Source organism: Rhinolophus ferrumequinum, chromosome 14 (genome assembly GCF_004115265.2).
Source record: "Rhinolophus ferrumequinum isolate MPI-CBG mRhiFer1 chromosome 14, mRhiFer1_v1.p, whole genome shotgun sequence".
Classification (NCBI taxonomy): domain Eukaryota; kingdom Metazoa; phylum Chordata; class Mammalia; order Chiroptera; family Rhinolophidae; genus Rhinolophus; species Rhinolophus ferrumequinum.
The window spans coordinates 56,919,012-56,944,459 of record NC_046297.1 but is presented as its reverse complement, the minus strand read 5'-3'; the positions used below and the strand labels follow the sequence as shown (position 1 = coordinate 56,944,459).

Here is a 25,448-nt window from a genome sequence, read left to right as displayed (position 1 = left end):
GTAGCCGTGGGCCTCCTGCAGTGAGCTACAGCTGATTTGGGATGGCCCACCAGGGAAGTTGAATTCCACGAGGGTGAATTCCATGGTCACTCCTCTCCTGCCTTCTGAAACTCCTGCTGGGGCTGCCAATTGGCAAATCCCTCCTGGTAGCCAGAGGAAAACGGAACCCCCTGGTGCCATTCACAGGGGTCGGCCTCCCAGGGCATAGAACAGAATGAAGAAGGAACTGGGAAGGTCAAGGGGAAGACTCCAACACAACTACCATGTTTCCCCGAAAATAAGGCCTAGCCAGGCAGTCAGCTCAAATGCGTCTTTTGTAGCAAAAATTAATATAAGACCAAGTATTATATTATATTATATTATATTATATTATATTATATTATATTATATTATATATTAAAACCCGGTCTTATATTATAGTAAAATAAGACCAGGCCTTATATTATTTTTTGCTCTAAAAGATGCATTAGAGCTGATTGTCTAGCTAGGTCTTATTTTCCAGGAAACACGGTATGACCTCCCTGAAGATACTCAGTCTAGGGGTAAAAGACCGACACACAAGCAGAAAAATTTTAATACCCATAGTATCTAACATCATACTGATACTTAGAAAAGAATATGAAAGCCCAGAGGACAAAGCTACCAGCTGGTATGAGGGAACCTTTATGCTGGATTTCAAAGAAAGCATGAGTTTGCTGGATGATGGGAAGGCAGAATGTCGTCAGGGGCAGAGGAAAATACAAGTACAGAAATCACATAAATATACAAATCCTGTTTAGAAATCATTAGCATGACCACAGCGATAAGGTGTATGGGACCCAGGGAAAGGATTTGGGATTGTGTAAGGCTTTGCTTAGATTCCAGAGAATATTATCCAGAGTCACCGCATGTTTAATAAGCAAGTGTGAGATACTTCAGAGGCACAAGCTTTGTAAGAAGAGATGTGTGTTTTGTTCACCAGTAGAATAGTGCTTGGCACATTTTGCATGCTCAATAGCTCTTTGGAGAGTAAATGAACAAGTGAACAAAAGAACTGCTGTATGCAAGCCTAAGTCCCACGACTTCGTTAGTTTATTAAAAGCAAATGTGATACATATTAGCAACTGGCACTCTGTTGATTCCTCCTTTTTGTTCTAGAAATAAGTAGATCTCGAGAACAGGGTTTTGTGGAACAAGCTGAGGACTCAGGGCACGTATTCAACTGGAAACACCCTTTAGCTTTCTGTTCCTCCTGTCTCCAAAGCGGAAATTGTGCCGGCTCCCTCAGCTATCTGGCAAGATTATGGTGAAGATCAAAGGTGCCTTGACAACAAAGGAACAAGACAAACAAATGAAGAAACAAAAACACATAGACACAGACAATAGTTTAGTGGTTACCAGAGGGTAAGGAGGGTGGAGGTGGTAGATGAGGGTAAAGAGGATCAAATATATGGTGATGGAAGGAGAACAGACTCTGGGTGGTGAACACACAATGAGATATATAGATGCTGTATTACACAGTTACACACCTGAGACCTATGTAATTTTACTAACCATTGTCACCCCAATAAACTTTAATTAAAAAAAAAAACTAGCTAGAGAAATTAAAAAAAAAAAATTAAAAAAAGACGCAATGATGGCTCCTTCTCCTGCAGTGGTACCAACTGAGGTGGGCCACATAAGTGGATTTTTCAAATAACTAAATCATGTTCCATCACACCGGAGTTTCTCAATCTCAGCACTGGACCACAATACTTTTATGTCCTAGGGGGCTGTCCTGTGTGTTGTAGGATGTTTTGCAGCATCCCTGGCTTCTACTTTTTGGCAATTGGCACTCCCACCCCCCTCCCATTCCCACAAACACCTGTGACAACCAAAAATATCTCCAGACTTTGCCAGACGTCCCCTAGAAAGCAAAATCATCCCCTAATTGAGAACCACTGCATTAGACATTCTTTTTCCACCTTTACCATTCTATGTGGAAATCTCTCTGAAATATGCTGAGCCCATCCTGACCTGTGAAACATGGGCTCCTGGGTTGCTACACTAGAATACTGGCTCTAACCCTCATAACACCATTAAAACATGTTAGAATTATTGGCCTGCATCCCTGCTCTGTTACATTTTTGTAGGCCTTGTGTCTACATTGACTGCTTTTTATGTGTTCCCCCGCTCTCCCTGAGAGGCTGACAGCTGTCATTTTCCTGTAAGCATCAAAGTAATACTAATTTGCTATTTCTAATCAGGGGGGAATTTAAAAAGCAGTTAGCCAGTTTCCATAGAAAGCATCTAGAATGAATGAGAATCAGCAGTCCCTGAGTTTGGGCCTGGGTGTGTAGGAGCCCGGCACACAGACGTGGTTTATTCAAGCCACACGGAGACCTTCTTATTTCTCAGTTCTTAACGCTTCTCCTCTTAGGGCCACCTGCCAGGTGTGGTGTCATCACGATGATTATTAATATGACTGTTATTACTCACGCCAACTTTCCCATATCCTTGATTTAGGATGAAATAAGAGAGGGATGAAATATCTGATAATAGTTCAAACCTTCCTCCCAATTAGGTACAAACATTTCAGAGAACCATTTGTCTTGTATTTTCTCACCACCGTCCTCACTCCCGCTTCCATTTGGAAATTATATGAGGGGGGTAATATGTCATTTATATTGTCTATGAGGCTGCACAGGGCCTGGTGTAGAATGTAAGCCAACAAGACGGACTTCAAGATTTTAAGTAAAATAAATCTACTGCGTCAGCCCCAATATAGTGGCATGGTGCTGGGCACATAGTAGGCACTCAGAAGATGTTTGTGGAAGGAAACACATGAATGAATAATAAGAATATAACTTCACTTCTCGATTGTCAGGATAAAAAAAAAAAAAAAAAGCTCACGTACGGTGTGGTAAGCCAAAGATAAGGGCTTCCAAATCCAGATGAGGAAAGTGGTTTGTAATGCCAGCGCAGGCTAGTCCTAATGTGACAGATAAAGAGAACTGTCATCATGGGGCAGTGGAGGCAGGGAGAGGATAAAATGATTCAACATCACCCCATTCCTGTTTTGCTGCCGTTCTCTTTTAAGCTCTCAGATTGGGAATGGCCGGGCAGATTTCAGCTCACAGGACAAATTCACCCCCTTTCATTTCCTCCATTGCAAGTGTGTGTGTTTTCCACTGGACAGGAAGAAAGGTGAAGACTGCTCAGGGTCTGCCTGCCTGCCACCGGTGGATAGAATCTCAGGTATCTTTAACAGCTTGCTTGTCCAAGTTGTTAGGCTACTTCTGTCTGCTACAGAAGGACTCATCTCTCACGCCAGAATAAAGGAACCTTCAGGGGAACTCTTATCTGAATGGTGTGTGAGATCAGAAGAAATCATTTCATGTAAAAAAAAAATGGCTCTGTATGTACATAATAAAAAAGGGACCAGTGCCTGGTAGAACTCAGACCACTGGGAGAAGAATGGCATTTGACTTTGCTGCGTTTTCTCAAGGTCATGACTGGTCTCAACAGTCCCCATTGGTGTCAGGTTTCCAGATGGTGATTGTGGACCAGCCAGACCCTTGAGAAAGAGGCCAAGACGGACCAGTATCCACCTGAGAACATAAAGCCTGAGATTATGCTGGTAGCAAGATCACCCTGAGAGCTTGGCCCAGAATCCATGCTTACCCCTTTGTGTCCCCTGACCTGAATGAACCCAAGGATGCTGCGACTTGTACATGCAGATGTCATCTGGTCATTTCAGGGAGGAGTTCTGCTGAAGAAATCAAAACAGCAAGACGTGACCAAAGTCAAGAAAATCTCCAGTCCTTGAAAGATAAAAGAAATTCTTCGAACATAGTAACCTCCTATTTCTGTTTTCAAAAAGGCAACACCCATCAGAAAAGATCTCTGTGTCTCTTGGGTTCTGCATCTTGACATTTCAGATAGGTCACTGGTTAATTGGGCTGGGTGAAGGGCCCTTTTTATTATGGTAACTTCTGACCACATCTCTGGCAAAAGGTGCCTGATTAAATCATGGGCTGTTGTGGGTGAAAGATACCACTTCTCTGGCATTTAGTCTCTGGCATCCTGCTCCAGAACAGAGCAGGAGTTACACAGAGTGACTTTGGAACACGATGGGTCCTTAGCTTTGTTGTGTCTACATATATAACAAAAAGCAGCAGTCAATGGATCTGCATGCCTTTTCTAATGAGATGATTACACGCGATCTCAGCCGTTTCTGGAGGCTGGTGTGTCTGGATCATGAGCAGAGAGTCGAGTGGTATGAGATGAGTTCAGCTCAGGCAGGGCTCAAGATTAGTAACCAATTAGGAAATGAAGGATGAGGAGGGTTTGGATGAAGGGCAGTCACAGTGCAGTTTGTGAAGTTCTGCGTTGATGTCTTGCGATCGGCTTGAATCCAAAGCATCCTACAAGATTCGTGGATCAGTGGGTTCTGTGGCTGAAAAAAACGTCCCGTCCCCTACGCAGAAATAGTAAGTTCAGGAGGTCCTGCTACCCATTTTGTAATTATTTATGGAGTCCTGCTAGGTGCTGGCCATTTTTATATAGGTGATTTAAGAGAATTTTTATAAGCCTTTGAGGTATGAATTCTTATCTTTCGTTTAAAGATGGGAAGATGAGGGCTTCCTCCTTATTGGTCCTCACACATTTTGGACTGAAACTTGGCTTGTGTCAGGGTTTTACTTGGGAATGGCAGAACTGAAATTGGAAAACAGGTTTTCTGATTGTTTTGTCCATTTTCTACTAAAGTTCTTATACTGCATAGGTTAAATTAATTTTTGAGGTCTCGTCTGGGAAACTAAACACCAGGAATGGAGCTGTGTCAATGAGGAAATGTCTTCTTATAGCAAATGTAAAAAGAAATTGTTAAAACATAACCCAAACGTAACTTGTAGGCTAACCACATATGTTTGCACTAGTTACAAAGGATAAGTTCTATATGTAATGAGTAATACAGGTGTACGTATGTATATAGCAGGTATTTATTTAATGCATCCTGTATCTACTATACCCAGAAAAATTCCAAAACAATAGATATTAACATGTAAAAATAGCCATCTCCAAAAGATAGGATTTAGGGTCACTTCATTTGATTTCTTTTTTTCTTTCTTTTTTTTTTTTTCTACTCTTTTTTTTCTACGATGGGAAAGGAGAAGGCACACAACTGGCTCTTTTTAGATTCAGGTGTATTTGTTTTTTCCTCCTTCTGTAGTCCATTCTCCTATCTGTATTGGTTTCATCAGTGATACAGCTTACACCATCTATTTGAAGGTGCTCCTGTGAGCTTATTAATTTAAAGTTTGTGCAGGTGTCAAGATTCCGAAGGCATCACCTCAACAAAATTGAGGCATATCATAATTAGGATTGAGAGAACGTTTGGGAAAGGCAGTGGGAAGGAAATAGGAGAAACCAAAGGGAAGAAAAACAAATACTTGATCTGTAGGACCCTCAAGCAGGAGACCTTGGTTTGGGGGAGCAAATACACAGGAAACTAAGAGCTGTCCATCACAGCCTCTGAAATCAATCTAGGAGAACAGAGTGGATCTCAAAGCATGAGAGGGGCTGTCGAAAGATGGAAAAACACAGGCCGAGGAGATTAAGACAAGTTGCCAGCTGTGTGCTGGAAAGTTTGAGGAGTGGCATGGCCATTCAGTAAGCACTGTCATGTGCTCTGATCGTGTAGGAAGCAGAGGGACTCTTGTGAGTCATTTGTCACAGGCAGAAATGGGGTCGGGGGTGGGAGAGGAAGGAGTGAGGCCCTCAGGACAGAGGGAATGGAAACAATTTAGATAACGTGTTATTAAGTATTGTTTCCAGAGAGCTTAGTGTGGCAAGATGGATAGATGACACAGGGGGTATTACTTAAATCCCTTCCGACATAGCTCACTCTCTCTGTCCATGTGGCATGAATCATAATCTCTGGAAATTTCTTGTTTCCAACAAGGAGGCTGCAGCATTGGTAAGGGCTACTGGGAAGATTGAGTGTTACATCGCTGCCACTTTTGCAGCTCTTCACCATCCTGTTAGGCCGGTGGTGAAAGACCCCAGGGTGGAAACACTCACTCCAACCTCATGCCTGATGTATAGGGGATGGACTAGAATGATTTTTCAAAACTTAAATTATATTCCAAGAGGAGTGGCTTCCGGCCCCCAGTCGCACCACTCCCCTCTGTCATCTTTTGTCCACAACAGACATGGCCCATTTTCCCATAGGATTCCATTTTACTTGCAGGAGACTATGGTTTAAGCATTATTAGGCTTATAGGGGTGGTTGTCATTGTCATTTAAACTTTACCTGTTTCTGAAAAAGTGTTTCTAAGAAATGTCTAAAATGTTTTTGGATGCAATAGAACCTTCCAACAAGATTGAAATGTAAGAACTTTTTAACAGTAGGTATAGTTATAATCCGCAAGCCTTAGTGTTGTAGTTCTCATTCGGCGCATTTTATTCTCTGTGCATAGCTGGCACTCGGTACATATTTTGGAATTAAGAATGAGTGAGTTTTGGTTTCACCCAAATCCCCTCTCTGTTGACTATTAGGGTTAGATTATCTTCCTGTTCTGGGGCCTGGCCATGCTTGGTAGATGGGTTAGTGGGTTAATTCATTTAACTACCTGAACGCATGCTGAATATCAGAGGTTATGCAAGGTGCAGAGGATACAAAACCACTTTGTGTCCTCATCTCAGCATCAGCAACCTCAGGAACATAAATGTCACCAAATTCCTGCTGTCCCTGGCAATGGGGCCAAAGACAAATTGGGCACACATTGTTTATAAGGCAACTTGCTCTGGCCATGAGATACGAAGAATATATAGTACGTCTTTCTACATACAAAAAAATGTATGACATTCTATCTTAAAATAATAATACAGAACATCATAGTTTATGATGCTTTCATATAATTGAACCATTTGCACAGAAATAGTGCAAAATATGTCTTGCCACGCTTCCCATTTTGGCATTGAGACAACTGAGCTCTTTCACTCAAGACGAGAAACATGATGCATTTGTCTGGGTTCTCCAGAGAAACAGAACCAATGTTGGGGAAGGGAGAGGAGGTCTTTCTGACTCAGCCTTTTCTTCTCCTTAGGTCTTCAGTGGATTGGATGAGTCTCAGCCACAGTAGGGAGGACAGTCTACTTTACTCAGTCTGTTAATCTCATTTAGAAACACCCCGCAGACATGCTCAGAGGAATGTTTAAGCAAACATCTGGGCACCCCGTGGCCCAGTCAAATTGTCACATAACATTAACCATCACATGTGCCATACCTGAGACTGCACGTCCATAACGAGGAAATCTGACAGTGCACTGCCTTCCACAGGTTTCTCTTTAAGGTACAATCCAATCCCAGCTCTCTTAGTTTGGGCAAACACAAAAATTGGATATGTTTGGATATGTATTTTCAGTAATTGGTTCCCAAAGAAATATCCAGGCAGGGTCCCATTTATCACGAAAGCAGCTGCACTGGCTAGGGGGCTCTCCTCATCCCCGACGGGCTGCCAGCTCTCCCTGCTCAAAGCTGTCCATGTGATACCTGTGCTGGGCTTCTCACTCTGTGGGAGTCCTCGCTGCAGTGCTACCACACTCCACTTACCCCATTGCCACATTTTGCAGCAACTCCCACGGGCCCGGGCCTGCTGCAGGGACTGCCAGAGCAGCCAGCGACCCACGGAGGATAAAAGGGGGGACTTGCCTTATGCCTCTGAATGCTTGGCTCAGATTCCAGCACCATGCAGGGATGGGGTCTTCTTGGGCCCCCAGTGTGTTCCCTGTATCGAGTACAGCTACTGGCCTGTCATAGACAATCAATATTCGATCAATGAAAGGACTGGAGTGTGGGATGAAGTGGGGAGTGGGAGAAAATGGGGCAGAGGGAGGAAGATAGAGAAAAGAGAGTGGAAAAAGTGAAGGAAAAGACAGAACAAGTGAGAGAAAGGAGAGAGGAAAGAAGAAAGAGAAATAAGGAAAACAAGACAGGATAAAAAGAAAAGGAGGAAGAAAAAGAAACAAGCAAATAAAGGCAGTAAGAAGGGGTCCTGGAGCTGGACTGGGAGAACGGATGACTGTTAGTCAAGACAGAAGCATGCTGTCCAGGCCAAAGAAAAATGACAGGATTCTCCCAGCTCTGCCGATAGCAAGCTGTGGGACCTGGGACAAGACACCCAGCTTTTGTGGACCTTACTTGTCACAGGAGAGAATCAGACCAGACCATCTGACAGAGCCCCTGGCTACCTGCGTACCCCGTCTTCTCCATCCTGGGCCTCCAAGAATTCGCAAAAGTGGCCCGGCCTCCAGCACTCTGACCCAGTCCCATTCTCCCTTCATTTTCCCATCTCCTCTTCGTGTCCGATTAGGCTCACAAGTGTCCTGAAAGAAAGTAGGGAAGAAAACACACTACAGTTTCCGTAGGAACTCAGTTGCAGGACATAGGATTTGAGAAGGACAAGTCTTATTTCATTTAGCCTCTTCTTAAAGTCTGGCTCCATACAACACAAACGTCAGGGTCTGCCTTCTGCGGCTCCCAGGCCCAGCCTAACCAGGAAGCTTCAGAAAAGAGAAGGTAAAATGGAATATAGATATTTATAATGAAGCATCTTTCCCTCTGGGTCTCTCTCTCTCTCTCTCTCTCTCTCTCTCTCTCTCTCTCTCTCTCTAATGAAAATTCAGTCAACTGAATATTTACTTCCCCAAGGAAGACTCCTGCCAATTCCAGGATGCTAACAGCAGAGGACGTCCACTCATGGCTTATGATCACCTTGGTCAGGATAAGTAGGAGACAAGGTTTTTGAGGTCACCCCCTTTCAGCTGCTAATTAGGTATTAGGTGCAGAATATAGCGAAAAGCATTTTGTGGGAGCCTGCAAACCAAATGGATGCTGGATCCAATTTTATACCCGTGCAGGTATAGCAAATACATTTAATTTCACCATTGAAGGTGCTTGCTTTTAATTCTGGGGCCAGCAGTGCAGAACGGTTTTGAAGATTAAATTTCCATTCCGAGAAAGAAGTCGTTGGGGATGGAACATCTAAAGCAGAGTAACCAAAAAGCTGAGGTCTATCGGTACTCGCAGAGAAGGTGGGGCTGTTAAAAGATCTAGCATGAAACCTTCAGGTGAGGGATTTCCTCTGCTGCCTCATTTCAGACAAGATAATCACCTTATTTATAACCAAAGCAGGGCTTGCTTTGATACCCTGATTGCAGCGGCAGGGACCCTGCTGTCCTCTGAGCCATCTGCTTGCCCCTCTGTGTTATATGTGAAGGCCGCCCAACTTCCTTTACCACTACTACACATAAGGCATAATTTGAAGACCAAACTGGAGGGTTTTGAGGAATAATCCTAGGTCACTTCCCCCATGAAGCCTCTCCTGATCTCTGCCGCTTCGCCATCACTGCTTGTCGGCTTCATCCTGGGTCTCGCTGACTCAGACCCCAGGGGGGTATCTGTGACTGCAACTGTAATACGGGGCAGTGTTGCCTCCGGGTCAAGTTCTGCAACCTCAGGCAAGGTGCCTCCCCTCTGTGCGCCTTATGTCTCACGCATTTTAAATGGCAGTAATAGTAATAGGGTAGTGAGGACCGAGCGCGAAGAACTTCAGGACTTTGCACGGGGGAAATATTCCAGGTAACTATTACCGTCCTCGGGAGGCGAGCTGCCTCTCAGGTCTTAGCCCAGGGCCTCCTGTGCTTTCACAACTCAGTGGGAAACACAGATGACTGACTTTGTTGTCAATGTTTTACCTGCCCAGCCTTTCAAAACTTGGGGTACTTGGGGGTGCCCATCCAGCTGAACAAGTTTAGGTCGTTCCAACGTATGGAGTGCCCATTGCATGCCAAATACTGCATCAGGGACTTGATACAAGATACTCTATGTCATCCTTATGTCACCGTCTTATTTTTCCCATTCTAAATATTAGGAAAGTGAGACTAAAAGCATTTAAATAACATGCTAAGGGAGGTGAGCTGGTGGTATTCGGTAAGCCAGGATTCAAACACAGATCGCACGAACTCCGTGCTGTTTCCACCTTCCCTTGACCTCCTACACATCCCAGGAACTGGACAATTAAGTGACATGCTGGCACACTGGGGTGTGCCATCTACCCACACAGACCACTCTCCCTGTGTGATCGGGGAAATTCCTAGTCAGCCTGACTGGCTGTCCCCCTGTCACAAAGGCCAGAAGCTCAGCCTGAGTGAAGTTACAGGGGGAAGTTTTCTCAGCGGATCCTCCAACCTCCCATGAACCACCCCCCTCCCCCCGAACCTGGAGTGCAGAATCGCCTGGGTTCATGGAGAGGCCACTGCGTGTTCCAGGCCACCCAACTGGTGACGAGGGCAGCAGTGTGCTGGGCCCCTGAAGGTTCCACCCGTGACGCCATCAGAAGTTCGTGGTGTAGTTAAAATATCATCCTATGTGATGCCTACATTTCATCTGAGATCATTCTAAGGGTCTGTCGCTTCTGCTGAAAACAAAGCAGAGGGAGCCTGCTGCTAGCTTCCAAACAGCATACAGAACTGCCGGGGTTACTACGTGTCAATAGTTAGTTGACTAGTTAGAGAAGCTGCCTGTCATCAGAATTATCTTCCTTGCTTTCTAAAATACAAAATAATCTTTTAGAAGGCACTATTGTGTGCAATCTCTGAAATAATGAGGAGAGAAACTGTAGCTGAAGAAAATTTTATATGTATATATGTATATATATATATGTATATATATATAAACACACACACACACACACACACACACACACACTATATTCCTTTTACTTTAAGAACATGAAACGATTGTCAGTTCAAATAGTATTTTGACAGGAGGAACAGTTCCATTCAGTGGACGGTCCTTGAGCATGAACAGATTCTCATGAATAAAGAGGTACTTATAGCTGTATTTATCTTAAAATGGATTTGTTTTAGTGAGTTGAGTATTTTGAGGAGAAGTATATGTTAAGAAGTTTAAAAGAGTGTTTTAATAAGAAAGCTTTCTGGGGCTTTTTGTCAGATAGCACGGATCCTATTTTAATTGGCTTCCATTTGTTGCACTTACAGTTTTTCAGAAGAAGGTTTACATCCTCTAATGTTTTAAAAAATAAACTTACCTACTCACTCATCATTTTATCAGAGTGGCCAAAACAAACAGCGGACTAAGACCAGGCTCAAATATACCATCATTATCTCCATCGGATCCTTCCCGTGCCCATGGCAGACATTGAAAATCAATCTGAACGACCTTCATATTCTTCTCCACGCCACCTTTCATGGAGCCACCACCAATTCATTGGTGTCAGCCCCCAGTCTGACCCCGAGCTAACAGTCTTTTTGTCTTTCCACAGTCAGAGCCAATGCTCATACAAGAGTAGCCAACAGCAAAAACAGGATTCCATAGGGAATAATAAAGAGGAAAGTATTCACTGGAAACCACACCACCTGATTTCTGTGTTATGAGCAGAAGTGGGGTCATTGCCTTTGGTGTTTGGAAAACAATTGATCATTTGGAAGTAGGCTATACTTAGAGCAAGAAAAGCACCCTTCATACTTTATATGAATTTCATGTCTTCCACAGGTGAAATACACCTGCCTGTCTAGCTCCAGAGCCACTCTCGTTCGTTCTGCCTCTTACCATCTCTTACCGGAACTTGTACGATAACCTCAACCAACAGCAAGCTCCTCGAGGGCAGAGACTGTGTCCCTTTTCCTCATCATTCATTGCATGTGAGTGCCTGGCACCATTTGGCATAGTCCGTGAATGTGAATGAATTAATCCTCCTAATTGAGTTTCCTGCCTCCTTTCATTATCTTCTCCATTTTACAGCCATAGGTAGATCTGGACACATGACTCCTGTACCTAAAACCCTGCCGGCTTTTCATCTGAGTGAAATCCAAACTCCTCTCCGGCCACATTGTCAGCCAGCCCAGCTTTGTGCTTTATCACCTAGTAACACCGACCTCTTGGATGTGCCCCACAAATATTATATCGTTCATGCCTTGGTACCTGTATTCACGCTGTTTGCTCCGCCTGAAACTCCTTCCCCACCTAACTAGTTCATCCTTCAAAGCTCAGTTAAATCGTCGTTTCCTTAGAAATTGTTCCCTGTATCCTAGAGTTGGGGTCAGTGTCTCTCTTTTAAAAATCCCGTATCACGCTATTTATATATTTATTATAGCACTCACCAGATGATATCGGTATGGTCTGTCTTTACATCTCCTTCAATGATTATGATTTTGCTGCATGTTACAGAAAATCCAACTCAAACTGGAATCTATTGGTTCACATAAATAAAAAGAGGTATCATGGAGACTTTAGGTATAGTTTGATCTAGAAGTTCATAGGCTCATTGGGTTTCGTTTTTCTGTATTTCTTTTGACCCTGTCAGACTAGTCCCTAGTGGTATCAAAATGATTCCCACAGCTCCTAGCACACATTTTCTCACTGATACCCAAATGGGAAGAAAGACTTCCTCTTCTCACCGGCAGACAAAAGCTCTGAGTTTTCACCGAGTCAGTCAGGAAAAGACTGGTGCCCATCCCTGAACCAACCGTGAGTGCAAAAGAGAGGGGAGTATGATGATTGGCTGAGATTCCGTGGCTGAAAAGATGAGGTCCAGGCAGGAAGGGAGAAAGGATAAAAGCTACTTTGGAGGCCACCCCCAATATCCCCTGTACTCTCCAATTAGACCTGGCTCCTAATGGTCGTGCGTCCCCTGCCATATTTATCTTTGGGTTTCCAGCATGTAGCACAGTGTTTGATGCATGTGGAGTAGATAATACATGTTTGCTTAGCTGAAGGGAACGGAGCCTGCTTGGAACTGGAAACCACATCTATATCCATGCCCATCTTGATCCATGCCCCCGCACTTCAGCTCTCCATACTCACCGCCATGCTGGCTGCCTCCTACAGCTACTTCTCACTTTTCCACTGTATGAATTCTTCTGCCTAATGTGGGTTCCCATTTTCTTTATCATGGGTTATCTTTTCTCAGTCAAAATTTACCCTTAAACTGCACCCACGGCCACCCTTGTCCCAGAAAGAACTTTCTGTTTAGAAGCTCTCTCAGGCTTCCCTTACAAGTTGAAGGTTCTGTGATAAATGCCTGAACATATCACCAGAAGTGATGGAAATATCAAAAGAGAATGGTTTGTCAGTCAGACCTTTTTTATTAAATATTCCCTGAAGGCAGCTGCTATATATCTTTTGATTGTTCCTTCAAAAGAAAGAATATAACAGAGTAGAAAGAGACCAAACAGGCCGGGGTCAAATCCCGGTACCATCACTTCTTAACTCTGTGAAGTGTTGGGCAAATGATTTAATCTCCCTGAGCTCAGCCCCCTCCTGTGTAAAAGGGGGCTAATAATACTTACCTCCCAGGATTATAATAAGGGTTAAGTAATGTGAGCTGTGTAATGTGGCTGGGACACCACACGGTCAGTCGATATAATTTCCCTCCTCTCACTGTAACATGTAGAGTGCATTATTGGAATAACTAATATGTTTAGTTCCACAATTCCAGTCTTTAGGTGGTCCAGGCTGGTCCAGGCTATTGAAGGAACTCACTGTCCTGGGAGAAACTCTTCTGAAAGCTAGTCTGGCCTCCCCGTGTCTCAGCACAGGAAGCTGAGACTCCCTAGCAATCTTTGATAACTTGTCCAGTTCCCCAAAAAGGCAGCTGTCTGCCCGTTTCGGCATGCTCTGGTTTTGTCTTCTTGGTGAAGCGGAAAATAAACAGCTTGCCAGCTGTGCTCAGTCTGAAGAATTAGATAGGATGGGTGTGAAAATCAGGACTGCTGTGGGTTCTAAGGAGCTGTAAGTGTCCTCAGGGTTTCTCTAATCTGGACTCTTGCTTGCACATATGCTGCCTCCGTGATACAAAACCCAGCCTCCACTCCTATTTCCAAAAATAAACCTTACTTAAAATGTATGGCAGGGAAGAGAAGTTTTTAGTAGACCTCAAACAACTTCAGGTTTATCTTTTGGATGTCCCCGTTTATAAAACCCCACACAGGGCTATGATCTGGTATTCCTTCAGATCTTTTTACTTTCTCTTGGTTCCTCTTTACATAAACTCTTTTCCCTCCTCTTTCCCAGTGTTTGCCCCACTTCCCTTTTGGGAACAAAACAAAATTCATCTTACTATCATAGTCAGGGCACTTTATCATAAATTTTTGTAGTTTTTCACTACTAGTTTCCTTCTACCCTGTAGAACTCATGAAAAAATTTTATTGAACAAAAATGGTTCCCTCCCTCGGAAGAATTCTCACGTCAGCTGTTATAATGATCATTATTAATAATACAGTCATGTCATATATAAATGTGAATGGGTTTTTTTTCCCCCTTGCAAAAATGTTCAGAAAGGGCCACTCCATAGAAAGGACTGCACGTGTTCCAGAATCCCAGTGTTTAAAAAAACAAAGCCAGTGACATTATTTGACACCTGAATGGGAGAAGGGCAGATATTGTATGGGTTCTTTGCCAGTGGATTTTTACCAGGTGGGGGAAAGGCCTGACAGCTCTTAAAGACATTTTTAATCATACACTCTTGAGTTTCTTGGGGGTGCCAACAAAATAAAACCATTGCCCCAATGAGCCGTTTTCTCTGTCTTCACCCAGAATACTTTCTTTTGGTAAATATGACTGTGACAGGCTCAGCTCTTTACAGTTTTACACCTCTCCATTTTCATGAGAACCTCCAAAAATAAAAACAAAAACAAGAGAGAATTTCAAGTCATCTTTCAGGGACATGCCTTCAAAGCCCCACGCTGTGGACCTGTAATATAGGTTACTAAGACAGAAAAACATAATGCAGATGTTTGGGATTTTTAAGCAACGTTGTTTTCTTTTGTACAAAAGGAATGTATGCCCATTATAGAAAATCTTGGCATATACAGATAAGCAAAAGAAGAAAATCAGAGTTGCCTTCCATTCCAGAACTCAGAAATAACCACTGTTAATATTTCATTGCAAGTGGTTTTTATCTTCCAGGCATTTACACCTGGGTATATAGTTTTTACAAAAATGAAATCATACACTGTGTGCAGTTTTTCTCTTTGGACCTGAGGTACACAGGGTTAGTTAACTGTACCGCTTGGTTCGTGGCACACCATTTTTCAGCTCTTTCAAGGGAGACTTTGTGGGGTTTTCCTCTCTTTTCTTTCCTCCAAATTTATTTACAGTCCGTACCCACTTAGGCAAAAATTCCGGTATGTTTGACATATCATTAATATATACTGTTGTGTTGCACATGAAGGTGTTTCTAATTTGTACAAACGATACTGTGTTATAGATCTCAGTGCCTTCTTTTTTACTCAGCATTGTTTTGAAATCTATCCACATTTCTTTGTTTATACCTAGTCCGTGGTTCTAATTGTCATGTAGCTGTCCATCACAGTTTACTTAGCTACACTATACACTTGAGTTGCCTCCTACAAAGACCTGGGGAGATCTGCTCTACACCAAGGATAGAGATTCCTGGGTTATAGGACACCTTTGTGTCTGTTTTCTAAGTGCTGCCAGATTGTAGCCCATAAGGGTGAACCAGTGTGTATTCCCCGTGGATAGCACGGTATTATCCAGTTTCTAATTTTGGCCATTCTGATAGGTGTAAAGTGCTATCTGGCTGTTTTAACTTGCATTTTCTGATAAGCAGGGAGATTGAGCATAGTTCCAGATACTTCTTAGCGAATGAGGTTTCCCCATTCTAAGATTAGCCTGTTTAGACCCTTCAATCATATCGGTGGGAGGTCTTCTGCCTCTTTTTCTGTTTGTCTAACTTTCTTGCAGATTCAAGATAATACCTACTTTAAGGTTTTGGACACTGCCTAGATTTTGACAATCTGCCATCTTTGTGTTAACTTTCTTTCTGTAGTGTTTTTTGCCAAACATAAATTCTTAAATTTTTTTGTCCATATAGTTTCATTTATATATACGGTGCCTGTCTTTTATATGCCATTGTTTTGTTTTAAGTTGGTGGGGATATGCTGGTTAAACCTGGTTTGTAGAGTTTCTTATTATAATACAACTGGAATGTTTACACAAATTGAAGGTCCTTAAAATTATTATTTCCAGAGTACTTTTGTTGATGTCATGTCATGTGATCTTTTATAAAAACCCAGAAAACTAGGTGAAGCAGGTCTTATTCTCCCCACTTAGTAGAGGAAGAAGCTGATTTGACTCAGAGAGATGTAGTGACCTGTCTGAGTTCACATAGCTAATTGGTGGCCAAGCCAAGATCAACAGTCAGGTCTCTCGTGTCCCAGCAGTATCCCCATGGGGCTTAGTCAGAGTCATAATTGTTTGCAGCAAGGTACAATCATCTTAAACTTTTTCAGGAGAAAGTCATTCACTACCTGATGAGACAGTCATATCAAACATATGTTTCAGTAAGTCTGGATTGACTTATCATTTTGATCTAAGAAATGAGCCAAATGGTCTTCTCAAAAAATGCCGAGATGCCAGTGTGGGAAGGGTTCATTCTTCTCTTTGAAATCGGTTGTAGGAGATAAGTTTTCTTAATGAGTCCTTTTTTGAAGGTGGTGACTGCAGACAAATTATGGTTTTTAAGGGGAGCCATCTTCTAAACTGAGCTCAGATGACGGAGATGGAATGAACCATTGGGTCAAGAGGAACAGAAACTTGGATATGAAGGATGTGAAGTAGGACAAAGTTTCTGATCATTCTCACATCAGAGTATATTCTTTCAGAAAATGAGTATGTAGTTTTTCACATCAGTGCAGACAATAAAAACACAGATTCAAAAGAAATATTGGATGCTGGCCTCTAAAATAATGAATACAGAGATGAGACTAATTGTTGGAGGTCAAGTGATTGTTTGTAGGGGAAGGTGAAGCCGAGCTCTCAGGTCCTGTTGGCAGAGGAAAAGGTGATTGAATGATGGGGTGATGGAGGACTCACTCTTCAGAGTAATCTTAATTACGTTACAAAATGCTGTTCAGCATTTTGTGGACAAGGAGAGAAAAGCTCAGTTGGCTGCTGGTAGGTTAGGGCTTTTTAATCTTGGCACGTCCTTCAGCATCACAGGCAATAAACAGTCGGCAAAACCTGTGTTCTCTGACTGAGCATGTCTTCCTCATAAAAAGATTCCTTTTACATAATCCAATTGAGCAAGGCTTGTAGTCAGTACTTTGTAAAGAATCAGTATTTCAAATATTTGCCAAATGAGTACAGAGATTATAATTGCAATAATAATTATAGCTTCCAAATACTGACTGCCTACTGTGTGCCAAGCACTGTGCTTAACAAGCATCATTTTATTTACTCTTGGGGGAGGGCAGCAGGAATACCTAGGGCGTAAGTACTATTATTATCTCCATTTTGTAGATCAGGAAATTGAAGCATAGAAAGGTAGAATAAGTTGCCCAAGGTTACAAAGCTAATAACTGATGAAACTGGCATGCAAATCCAGAAATGTCTAACTCCAAAGATGAATTTCTATGCTCTTAAAATTTGTATTAGTTATCCATTGCTGTATAATGCTACCCCAAAGTTTAATTGTTAAAATAACAAACATTATTACCTCTTCTGAGGGTCATGAATCCAAGAGTGGCTTAGATGGGTGTTTCTGGCTCAAAGCTGCTCATAAAGTTGCAGTCAGGTGTCAACCAGGGCTGCAGTCATCTGAATACTTTACCAGAGCTGGAAGGTCTGCTTCCAACATCACTCCTGGCTCTTGGCAGGAGGCCTTAGCACCTCGCTATGTGGACCTCTCCACAAGTCTACTTGAGTTTCATCTGTAATGTTAAACTATTCTACAGAATTTTTATGGGGATCAACTGAGACAATCTATGAGAAAGTGGTTTGTAAGCTGAAATGAGCTGCACACATTTTAGATATTATTATTAGTACATGAATTGATCACCATCTTTCATAGGGTATTCAGGAAAGTAGACGTAATGCTGACTCCTACAAAAGAATGACCAAGGTCAAGCCTGATTAACTCCTTGCCCTCAGAAAGTCCAGCCCCTATGAAGGTGACATGCAGGGCTCTTTAGACTGAAGAAGATGAGGACACCTGGTTTACGCATATAGCCCCCAAGAGGCCGTTCCTAGCCAGTGGTCCAGCTAGGATTCCATGCTTCCTCTTATGTTAGATAGAAGAGGGAAAAGAGATATTCTCACTTACAGAGCCCTGGTGGCTGCTAGAAAGTCAGCACCGAAACCCGTTTGTGTTCTAGCCTCTGATGTTGGGATGTAAACCCAGAATGGAAGTAACAAATTGTCCGGATAGGAAATGAAGCCAGAGCTTAGCCTAAGAAAGCAAGATATGGTAGAAAGTCTTTGGTATAAGACAAAGACATCTGTGTCTGTATTGGTTATGAGCAAAAAAATGCTCACTGAGGTTCTGTAATCTGTAGAATAACATACTTTGTACGTAAAGCACCCAGAAGAGTGTCTGGCACATAGTAGGTGCTCAGTAAATTGAAGTGGCAGTTTTGTTATTATTGTCATCATTCCAACCTCAGATGGTTGTTCTGGCGATTAGGATAACACGGTCAGTTATTTATTTAACATCCTTATTATTCATTAAATTGTAAATTCCATGAGAATAAGAATCTTGTTTATCTGTCTTACTTCTGTATTCCCAGTACCTCAACCAGAGACGATGCCTAGCAAATATTACCTGAGTGAATATACCTAATACAGGAGCTGTGTATCGTAGGTACTCCACGGTTGGTAGTTATCAACATCATCATCGTCACCACCATCAGCATTCCCATCCCCAAGGCTTAAGAATACGCTGGTGTGACAATTCAACAATGTTCTCAGTCGATGAACGTGAGACCCAATTCCTCTTCCACTTCAGGTATCCTCACAGAGGAGTCTGTTTCTTTTTTCCCGTGGTAACAAAAGATCTCGTCCACCATATTGGTATTAAATTGTTATGGCTCAAGGAAAAAAACTCTTATCCCTATAAAAAACCTTAACAAGCTCTGTCCCCAGATTCACCCAGAATCTCTTGGAGTCATATTCCCCTAGTATTAAATCCCATCTCCACTCTTTACTAAGCTGTGTGTCCTTGGATCACTTACCAACCCTCTCTGGACCTCCACAGCTTCATGTATGAAGTGAAAACATAATACCAACCAAATAGCAGTAGGGCTGTTGGAAGGAATACCTGAGATTCTCGTTCTAGATTTCTTGTATGTATCCTTTCCATGGTAGATTGCTCAATAAATATTTATGGAATAAATGTGTTGCCTAAATAAATGGAGGTTGTCATTTTACTCCCAACTTTTCTACTCATTCTAAAACTTGAGTTTGCCTGAGAGGAAAAAGAGATCCTTCCACATGCCAGGGAACTCTTAAGAGGGTGGAAGATATAGATTCCAGGACTCTGTGACTTTGGGCAAGACATAGGATATGACTCAGGGTCTCACAAGCCTTATCCCCAAAGTAAGAGGAAATGATGACTGCACGGCGAAGTGAATGTGCTTAATACCACTGAATTATACACTGAGAAATGGCTCAAATAGCAAATTTTATGTTATGTCTATTTTACCACAATAAAAAGGAAAAAAAGAGGAAATGTTTGGATGGCTAGAATACTAGCTTTCTGATACTGGAATGCTAAAGCTTGAGACGAATAATATTAGCTAGTGTGTATCATCATTTACTGTATGGCAAGCACTACTAAAATGTCAGGTGCATGACCCCTGTAACCGTCTCAGTGGTGCCATGAGCGAACTAGTATTATTACCCCCATTTTACAGATGAGAGAACAAAGCGCAAGCTACGATTACCGGAGCTGGGGTTTCGACCAATGTGTGTCTCACCAGAGAGGTGGTGTGTTACCACTTTAGCACTGTTTTCAGATACCTTTTTGGATAAGTCACCAAATCATGGGATCAGACAGCCCAAATCTTGCTCAAGGAGAATTTTGGGGGAGAAGGTGTTATCAAGTTCTGTCAGAGTTTGAGAAAGACCTTGGCTGGTTCCGTTCTTTGAAGCTCCCAATATATTGAAACAGAGGGACCGAGGAAAGGAGTGAAAGCAGGAAGAGAGAAACAAAAAGTAGGGGAATAATTACAGTATTTTCCTAGGTTTTCTTTTTTTAAAAATCTTTACCTTTAATTGCTGTCATTTTAACAATAACAAAAAATATGTGATTGAGCAATAACATCCAAAGTCCCAGTCAAGGCCCCACAAAATAGGGACGCCTGAGCAAATAGTTTGCAGCCTCTGCCTCTTCCTTCCCTAGAAGCCTCTAGTTCCTCTCATGTAGAGAGGTTCTGAGTGATGTTGGGATGTAGCCTCAGGTGGCTCAGAGACCAGAGACCAGAGACAAGGCTTGTAGGTCACCACAGCTGGAGAGAGAAAAAGCAAGTCCAAGGCTTCATCATACCGTGTTTCTCCGAAAATAAGACCTAGCCGGACCATCAGCTCTAATGCGTCTTTTGGAGCAAAAATTAATATAATTAACAATAATCATATTATTATAATAAAGTTAATAAAATTTACTTATTTATTTTAAATATAAAATTAATTAATTAATTAAACTAAATTCATATAATTAATAATATTATAATAATAAAATAAGACCGGTCTTATTTTACTATAAGACTGGGTCTAATATGATGTAACATAATATAATACAATACAATATAATATAAGACCAGGTCTTATATTAATTTTTGCTCCAAAAGACACATTAGAGCTGATTGGCCGGGTAGGTCTTATTTTTGGGGAAACACAGTAGATGTTAAGACTACCGCCCAGGGAGGGTTGTCCCCCAATCTACTTTTCTGGACTTGATTGATTCTTAAAATAGTAGCAGTAGTTGTAGTGATAATAATAATAGCAGTGAGCACCTAAAAGACTTACCCTGTATCTGATAAGCCCACCATATGAACTCATTCATTCCGGTAAGGTAAGTACAATCATTAGTCATTATCTTGTTGCATATGAGGAAACAGCTGCACCTGAAAGTTATTAATCTGCCCAAGGTCACAAAGTTTTTAAGTGGCAGAGAGGCAGAACAGAATTCTAGAAAATGGCTACCATTTATGGAGCACTTCCAATGGAGTTGTGAGGACTGACTGGAATAACTCACAGAAACATTTAACCCAAAGTCTCACACCAGCCCTTGGAAGAAGAGCTTATGGCGACCATCCTAAATTTCCCAATGGGAAAAGCATGGCTTACAGAAGGTGAGAAACTGGCTGAAAGTACACAGCTCAGAAGTGGCAGGTCTGTCTTATGCCAAAGCACAAATGCTGATGTTCTGCCTTCTGGCCTTCTCAGGAACTGATGATCAACCAACAAGGTAAATTTCTGGCTGTATTGTGACACCGCTTTGCCTCATTTCCCTCGTGGTTCTATGCTGTGAACCACTGTTGATTTTTTGTTGATTTTTTTTTCTTCCAGTCCGAGTGAAGCATAGGGAGGATTCCAGTCTCCTAAAACATGTCTTTTCATTTTAAGGGTCAAATTTGATAATGAAATAAGTTGTTTTTATTTAGTCCCTATATCAAATTTCTTATAAAAGATATTGTTCACAGTGCCTTGTCTAAGTACGAGTTACAATTGCTTTTTAATAATGATTCCGTCGAGAAATGCAGAATGGTTCCAGGCAGCCCAGGCAAGGATTTTCTCATAATCGTGGCTATAATACTATTCCACCATTTTATACTTATTTCATCAGTTCGAACAGTTCACATGAGCACCCGTAATCTTAGATGCAGTAATCAACCATTTCAGAATTGCCCCATCCTAAATTTAGACCTTGCACTTGGTAATTTAGCTACAGCGCTTCATTGTTGAGTGCCACTCTTTCACCAATGGGGGAAAGTGCTACTATTTGAGCTGTATTTAATCCTTATTATTTCGCGAGTTGAACTGGATACCGCGGAGTTTAATAACGCAGGATATGATGCTTTAGTGCCGTGAAGGCGCATGACTGCCCACTTCCCTCATCTTTGCTAGGACTCTCTCACGCATGGGGTGCTACTGCTTCCATATGTTAATAAAACAGATATTGATGCAGTGCGGAATTTGTGGGAAAATCGGCAAAAGATAGGAAGTAGGTACAAAACAGAACTTTATGAAAACTGCTAACATTCATTGGGTCGAGGTCTCACTAAGCGTCTGGCATTGCACCATCAGCCTATTTTATCTCAAGCAACCCCTAGCAGGTAACTACTATTACTGTCCCATGGAAAGCAGCTTGAAGGGATTCGTTTCTCGTAGGTCACGTAGTCCGCAGTAGAGAGAATGCCTGCTCCAGACTCAAAGGTCTGCAATTTCCGTTAACATTGTCTTCCCAGCACAGGCTCCTTGCAGTTATTTTTGCAAAGTGTTAAGGAGGGAATGAGAATCTGAGACAGAAACCTCAACATGTAACACCGCGCGCGGAATGGAGAGAGTGCCAAAGGAATTGTGCCCTCTGGAGGTTTATTCCCTATTTCCCAGGTGGAGGGTCATGGCGCTAACTGCCAGTTCTTTCTCTGTGCCTCCCCCATCCACTGTTTAAATATGACCCAGCCACCGAGAGCAGAATGAGTTTTACTCTGAAGTGTAAAGTATCTTATGACGCTCTATGAATTCCCACTACTAAGATCCCATTCCCTTTGTAGTGAGACGCACATTTGATTGCCTGATGAAAAACGATTCTGCCTTGATCAAAACGTGTAAACCCTGTGGACACCCATACACATGTGAAAAAAGTAGGTTTATGGTAATCATGTTTATTTAAAGTGTTTGTAACACACATGTTATTCGTTCGTCGACTGAGAGTGACATCTTACTCTAAAATGTGAGGTTTGCACATCTATGACAATTGAGCAGATTTAAGATACATGGTGGTAGAAATGACAGCTTATCTGGATAATACCCTCTGATTACCAAGAAATGGGATGAAATTCTAAAATGTAAGCATACTTACCCAAATGTGACGTGGAATTCATTGGCCAAACATTGAAATTTTTGAGGATAGTTACGTAAGAAAAAGTGCAGGAAAATCAATGCTGTTTCTGAAAGTACTTATATTATAAATCACTTAGGAAAAAAAAATATGGCTAGATTTGCTGGGAGATTATCTATTTTTAATGTCTTATTTTATAGCAATAATTATAATAAATTTTGTTCTTACTTAATCACCCTCCTAACCTCTAAAAATAAAAACAGCAGTTACTAGACACACTAGATATTATTTTGTTCATTTTTTGTAAGAGGCCTGTACACGACAAATAGAGGAGTGATGAAGATGCACTACCTCCCATCACACGCTCAAGTTAGGAATACAAAACCACATCAGTATGTGTAATTTCAGATGATGGTAAGTGTTATGACGGACATAAAGCAAGGTTAGGAGGTAGACAGTGTCTTCTTTGGGGACAGGGCTAGTCAAGGAAGGCCTTTGAAGGAAATAGAACCCCAGCAGAGACTGATGAACAAGAAAGCATGTTCCAATCTCTTTCGTGTACAAACTCCTCCCCAAACACAATCGGGGACCCACCAGGCCTACCCAAAGGAAAATAATTCTCTCCTCTCTTTCCTCTCACCGTTGCTCCCCCTGGTTCTGTTTGGTGTGTAAAATCTTTATCTGTCTACGATGAAAAGATGTCAGTCCGTCTTTCATGTAACATTATCCCCAAAGTGAGGCCAAAACATTCCCCTTGTCCCGAAGCTGAGCCAAACGAGCAATTCTGCCAGCGGACCCGGTTCTATCAATACCTAGCTTGCCACCTCTGTTTTTGAAGGCTCCTATTTGTTTGGGGCTGCCTTGTCCTGTGGACCCTTCAGATACCCCTGTCCCTGCGGGAAGCACCTTAACATTTAACAAGCCCACATTACCCCCCGATCTGCCGATTTTGCCAGGACTGATGAAGTGTTACAGTGGTAGTTCCCCCTTACTCACAGGGGATATGTTCCAAGACACCCAGGGGATGTTTTAAACTGCAGATAGTACCGAATCCTACACATATGTAGTGTCTTTTCCTATACAGACCTTTTCCCTAAAAGGAAGCACTTTACAGTTTCTCTTTGGCATACCCGAATTGCCGACGTCACTTCTCTTACACTTTGGGGCCGTTATGAAGTAAATTAAGGGTAGCTTGAACACAAGCTCTGAGATTCCGCCACAGTGGATCCGATCATTTAGGTGGCTACTCCGTGACTAACCAGGCAGGGAGAGCATACAGCGTGGAGACGCTGGACAAAGGGAGGGTATATGTCCTGGGCGGAATGGAGGGGGCTGCATGAGATTTCATCACACTATGCAGAACGGCATGCCATGTAAAACCTATGAGTTGTTTATTTCTGGAACTTTCCGTTTACTATTTTTAGACCGCAGTCGACTGCAGGTAACTGAAGCCCTGGAAAGTAAAACTTTGGATAAGGCTTTCATGGAGCTGGGAGTAACGGGTCATGCTGACCATATGCTAACCTGGAACCAGGTCTCTGTCCAGGCCTTCCCAACCTCTGCTCTCAGCCTTTAAGAGAAGGAGCAAGAGAAGGGGGAATGCCATTGGATAGGATTCTCCTACGAGGCAGGTCCTATCCCAGGCACTTGACACCCCTTGCCTCATCTCATCTTTACAACTTAACCAGGGCGGTCCCCATTTCACTGGTCAGAGGTAAACTGAGGCCCAGCGTGCTTAAAGCACTTCTTCACAGTCACCCAGTTCTCAAGTGGCCGGTCTTAGATTTGGTCCCAGTTCAGATTCCAAAACCATCTCATGCTCCTTCTATTACAAAGACCCAGAAAGCTGTCAATATTCCTTATCCCAGAGGCAAGTAACATGGAACTCGCTGACCGTTCAGCATGTCCACAAACCTTCCATCCGATTCTCATGGTCCATGTCTGGCAAATGGGACATCAAAGCTGCAAAGAAAGGTTTCAACCAAAGAAAATTTCTAGAATACAGTTTTCAATAAGAGAAGATGTTTCATGCAGTAAACGGACTACCTTAACAGTGGGTGCCAAAACCCTATGGACAATTTATAAAGAAGTTGAAATAAGGAACAAAAATACATTTAGACTTTACTAAAATCCTGTCCGTTTAGGAAGAAGAAAAATATTATTCTCTGGGAACGATGGAAAAAAAAAAAATAGGTTCATTTTTTTTTTCTCTCTGCTATCACATGGGTCTAGCTAAGCAATAATGCATGGCAAAGCCAAATGCTCTGATCGGTTTCTCTGAGCTATTATTAAAGTTTGCATTATATTGCTCACATTCTTCCTGGCAGGGTTTCAGTGTTGTCTGTTTAAACTGGAATTGGGCTGTTACTTTGCTGATCCTGCCAAAGCTGGTGATCCCACCTCACAAATCCCCCGGCACCAAGGTCTCCATCCAGCACAGGCTGGTGACACCCTGAAAGCCAACACCTTCTGCTGGCATTTTGATGTGACTAGTTCAAAAATGACTGAATCGACTTTCTTGCTCACTTTGGGCCTTCACTTTGAGCAGGAATGAGAAAGGGGAACTATGCAGAGCAGTCTGTCTCAGAAAGTATTCCTCCG

General features: G+C 42.3%; 1 protein-coding gene across 2 annotated transcripts in view; it reads left to right on the top strand.

Annotated features, from left to right (window-relative positions):
- The window catches only part of SAMD12 (sterile alpha motif domain containing 12), a 361,872-nt gene that overhangs the window by 304,557 nt on the left and 31,867 nt on the right, over positions 1–25,448 (top strand). The window contains exon 5 of one of the 2 annotated variants that reach the window (XM_033126117.1): positions 11,540–11,635. The exons of the other annotated variant lie outside the window; for it this stretch is intronic. Within the exon in view, the coding sequence (XP_032982008.1) occupies positions 11,540–11,562 (23 nt within the window). The 3' untranslated portion in view covers positions 11,563–11,635. Of the gene's footprint in view, positions 1–11,539; positions 11,636–25,448 lie in introns of those variants that run through there. 2 annotated transcript variants of the gene reach the window in all.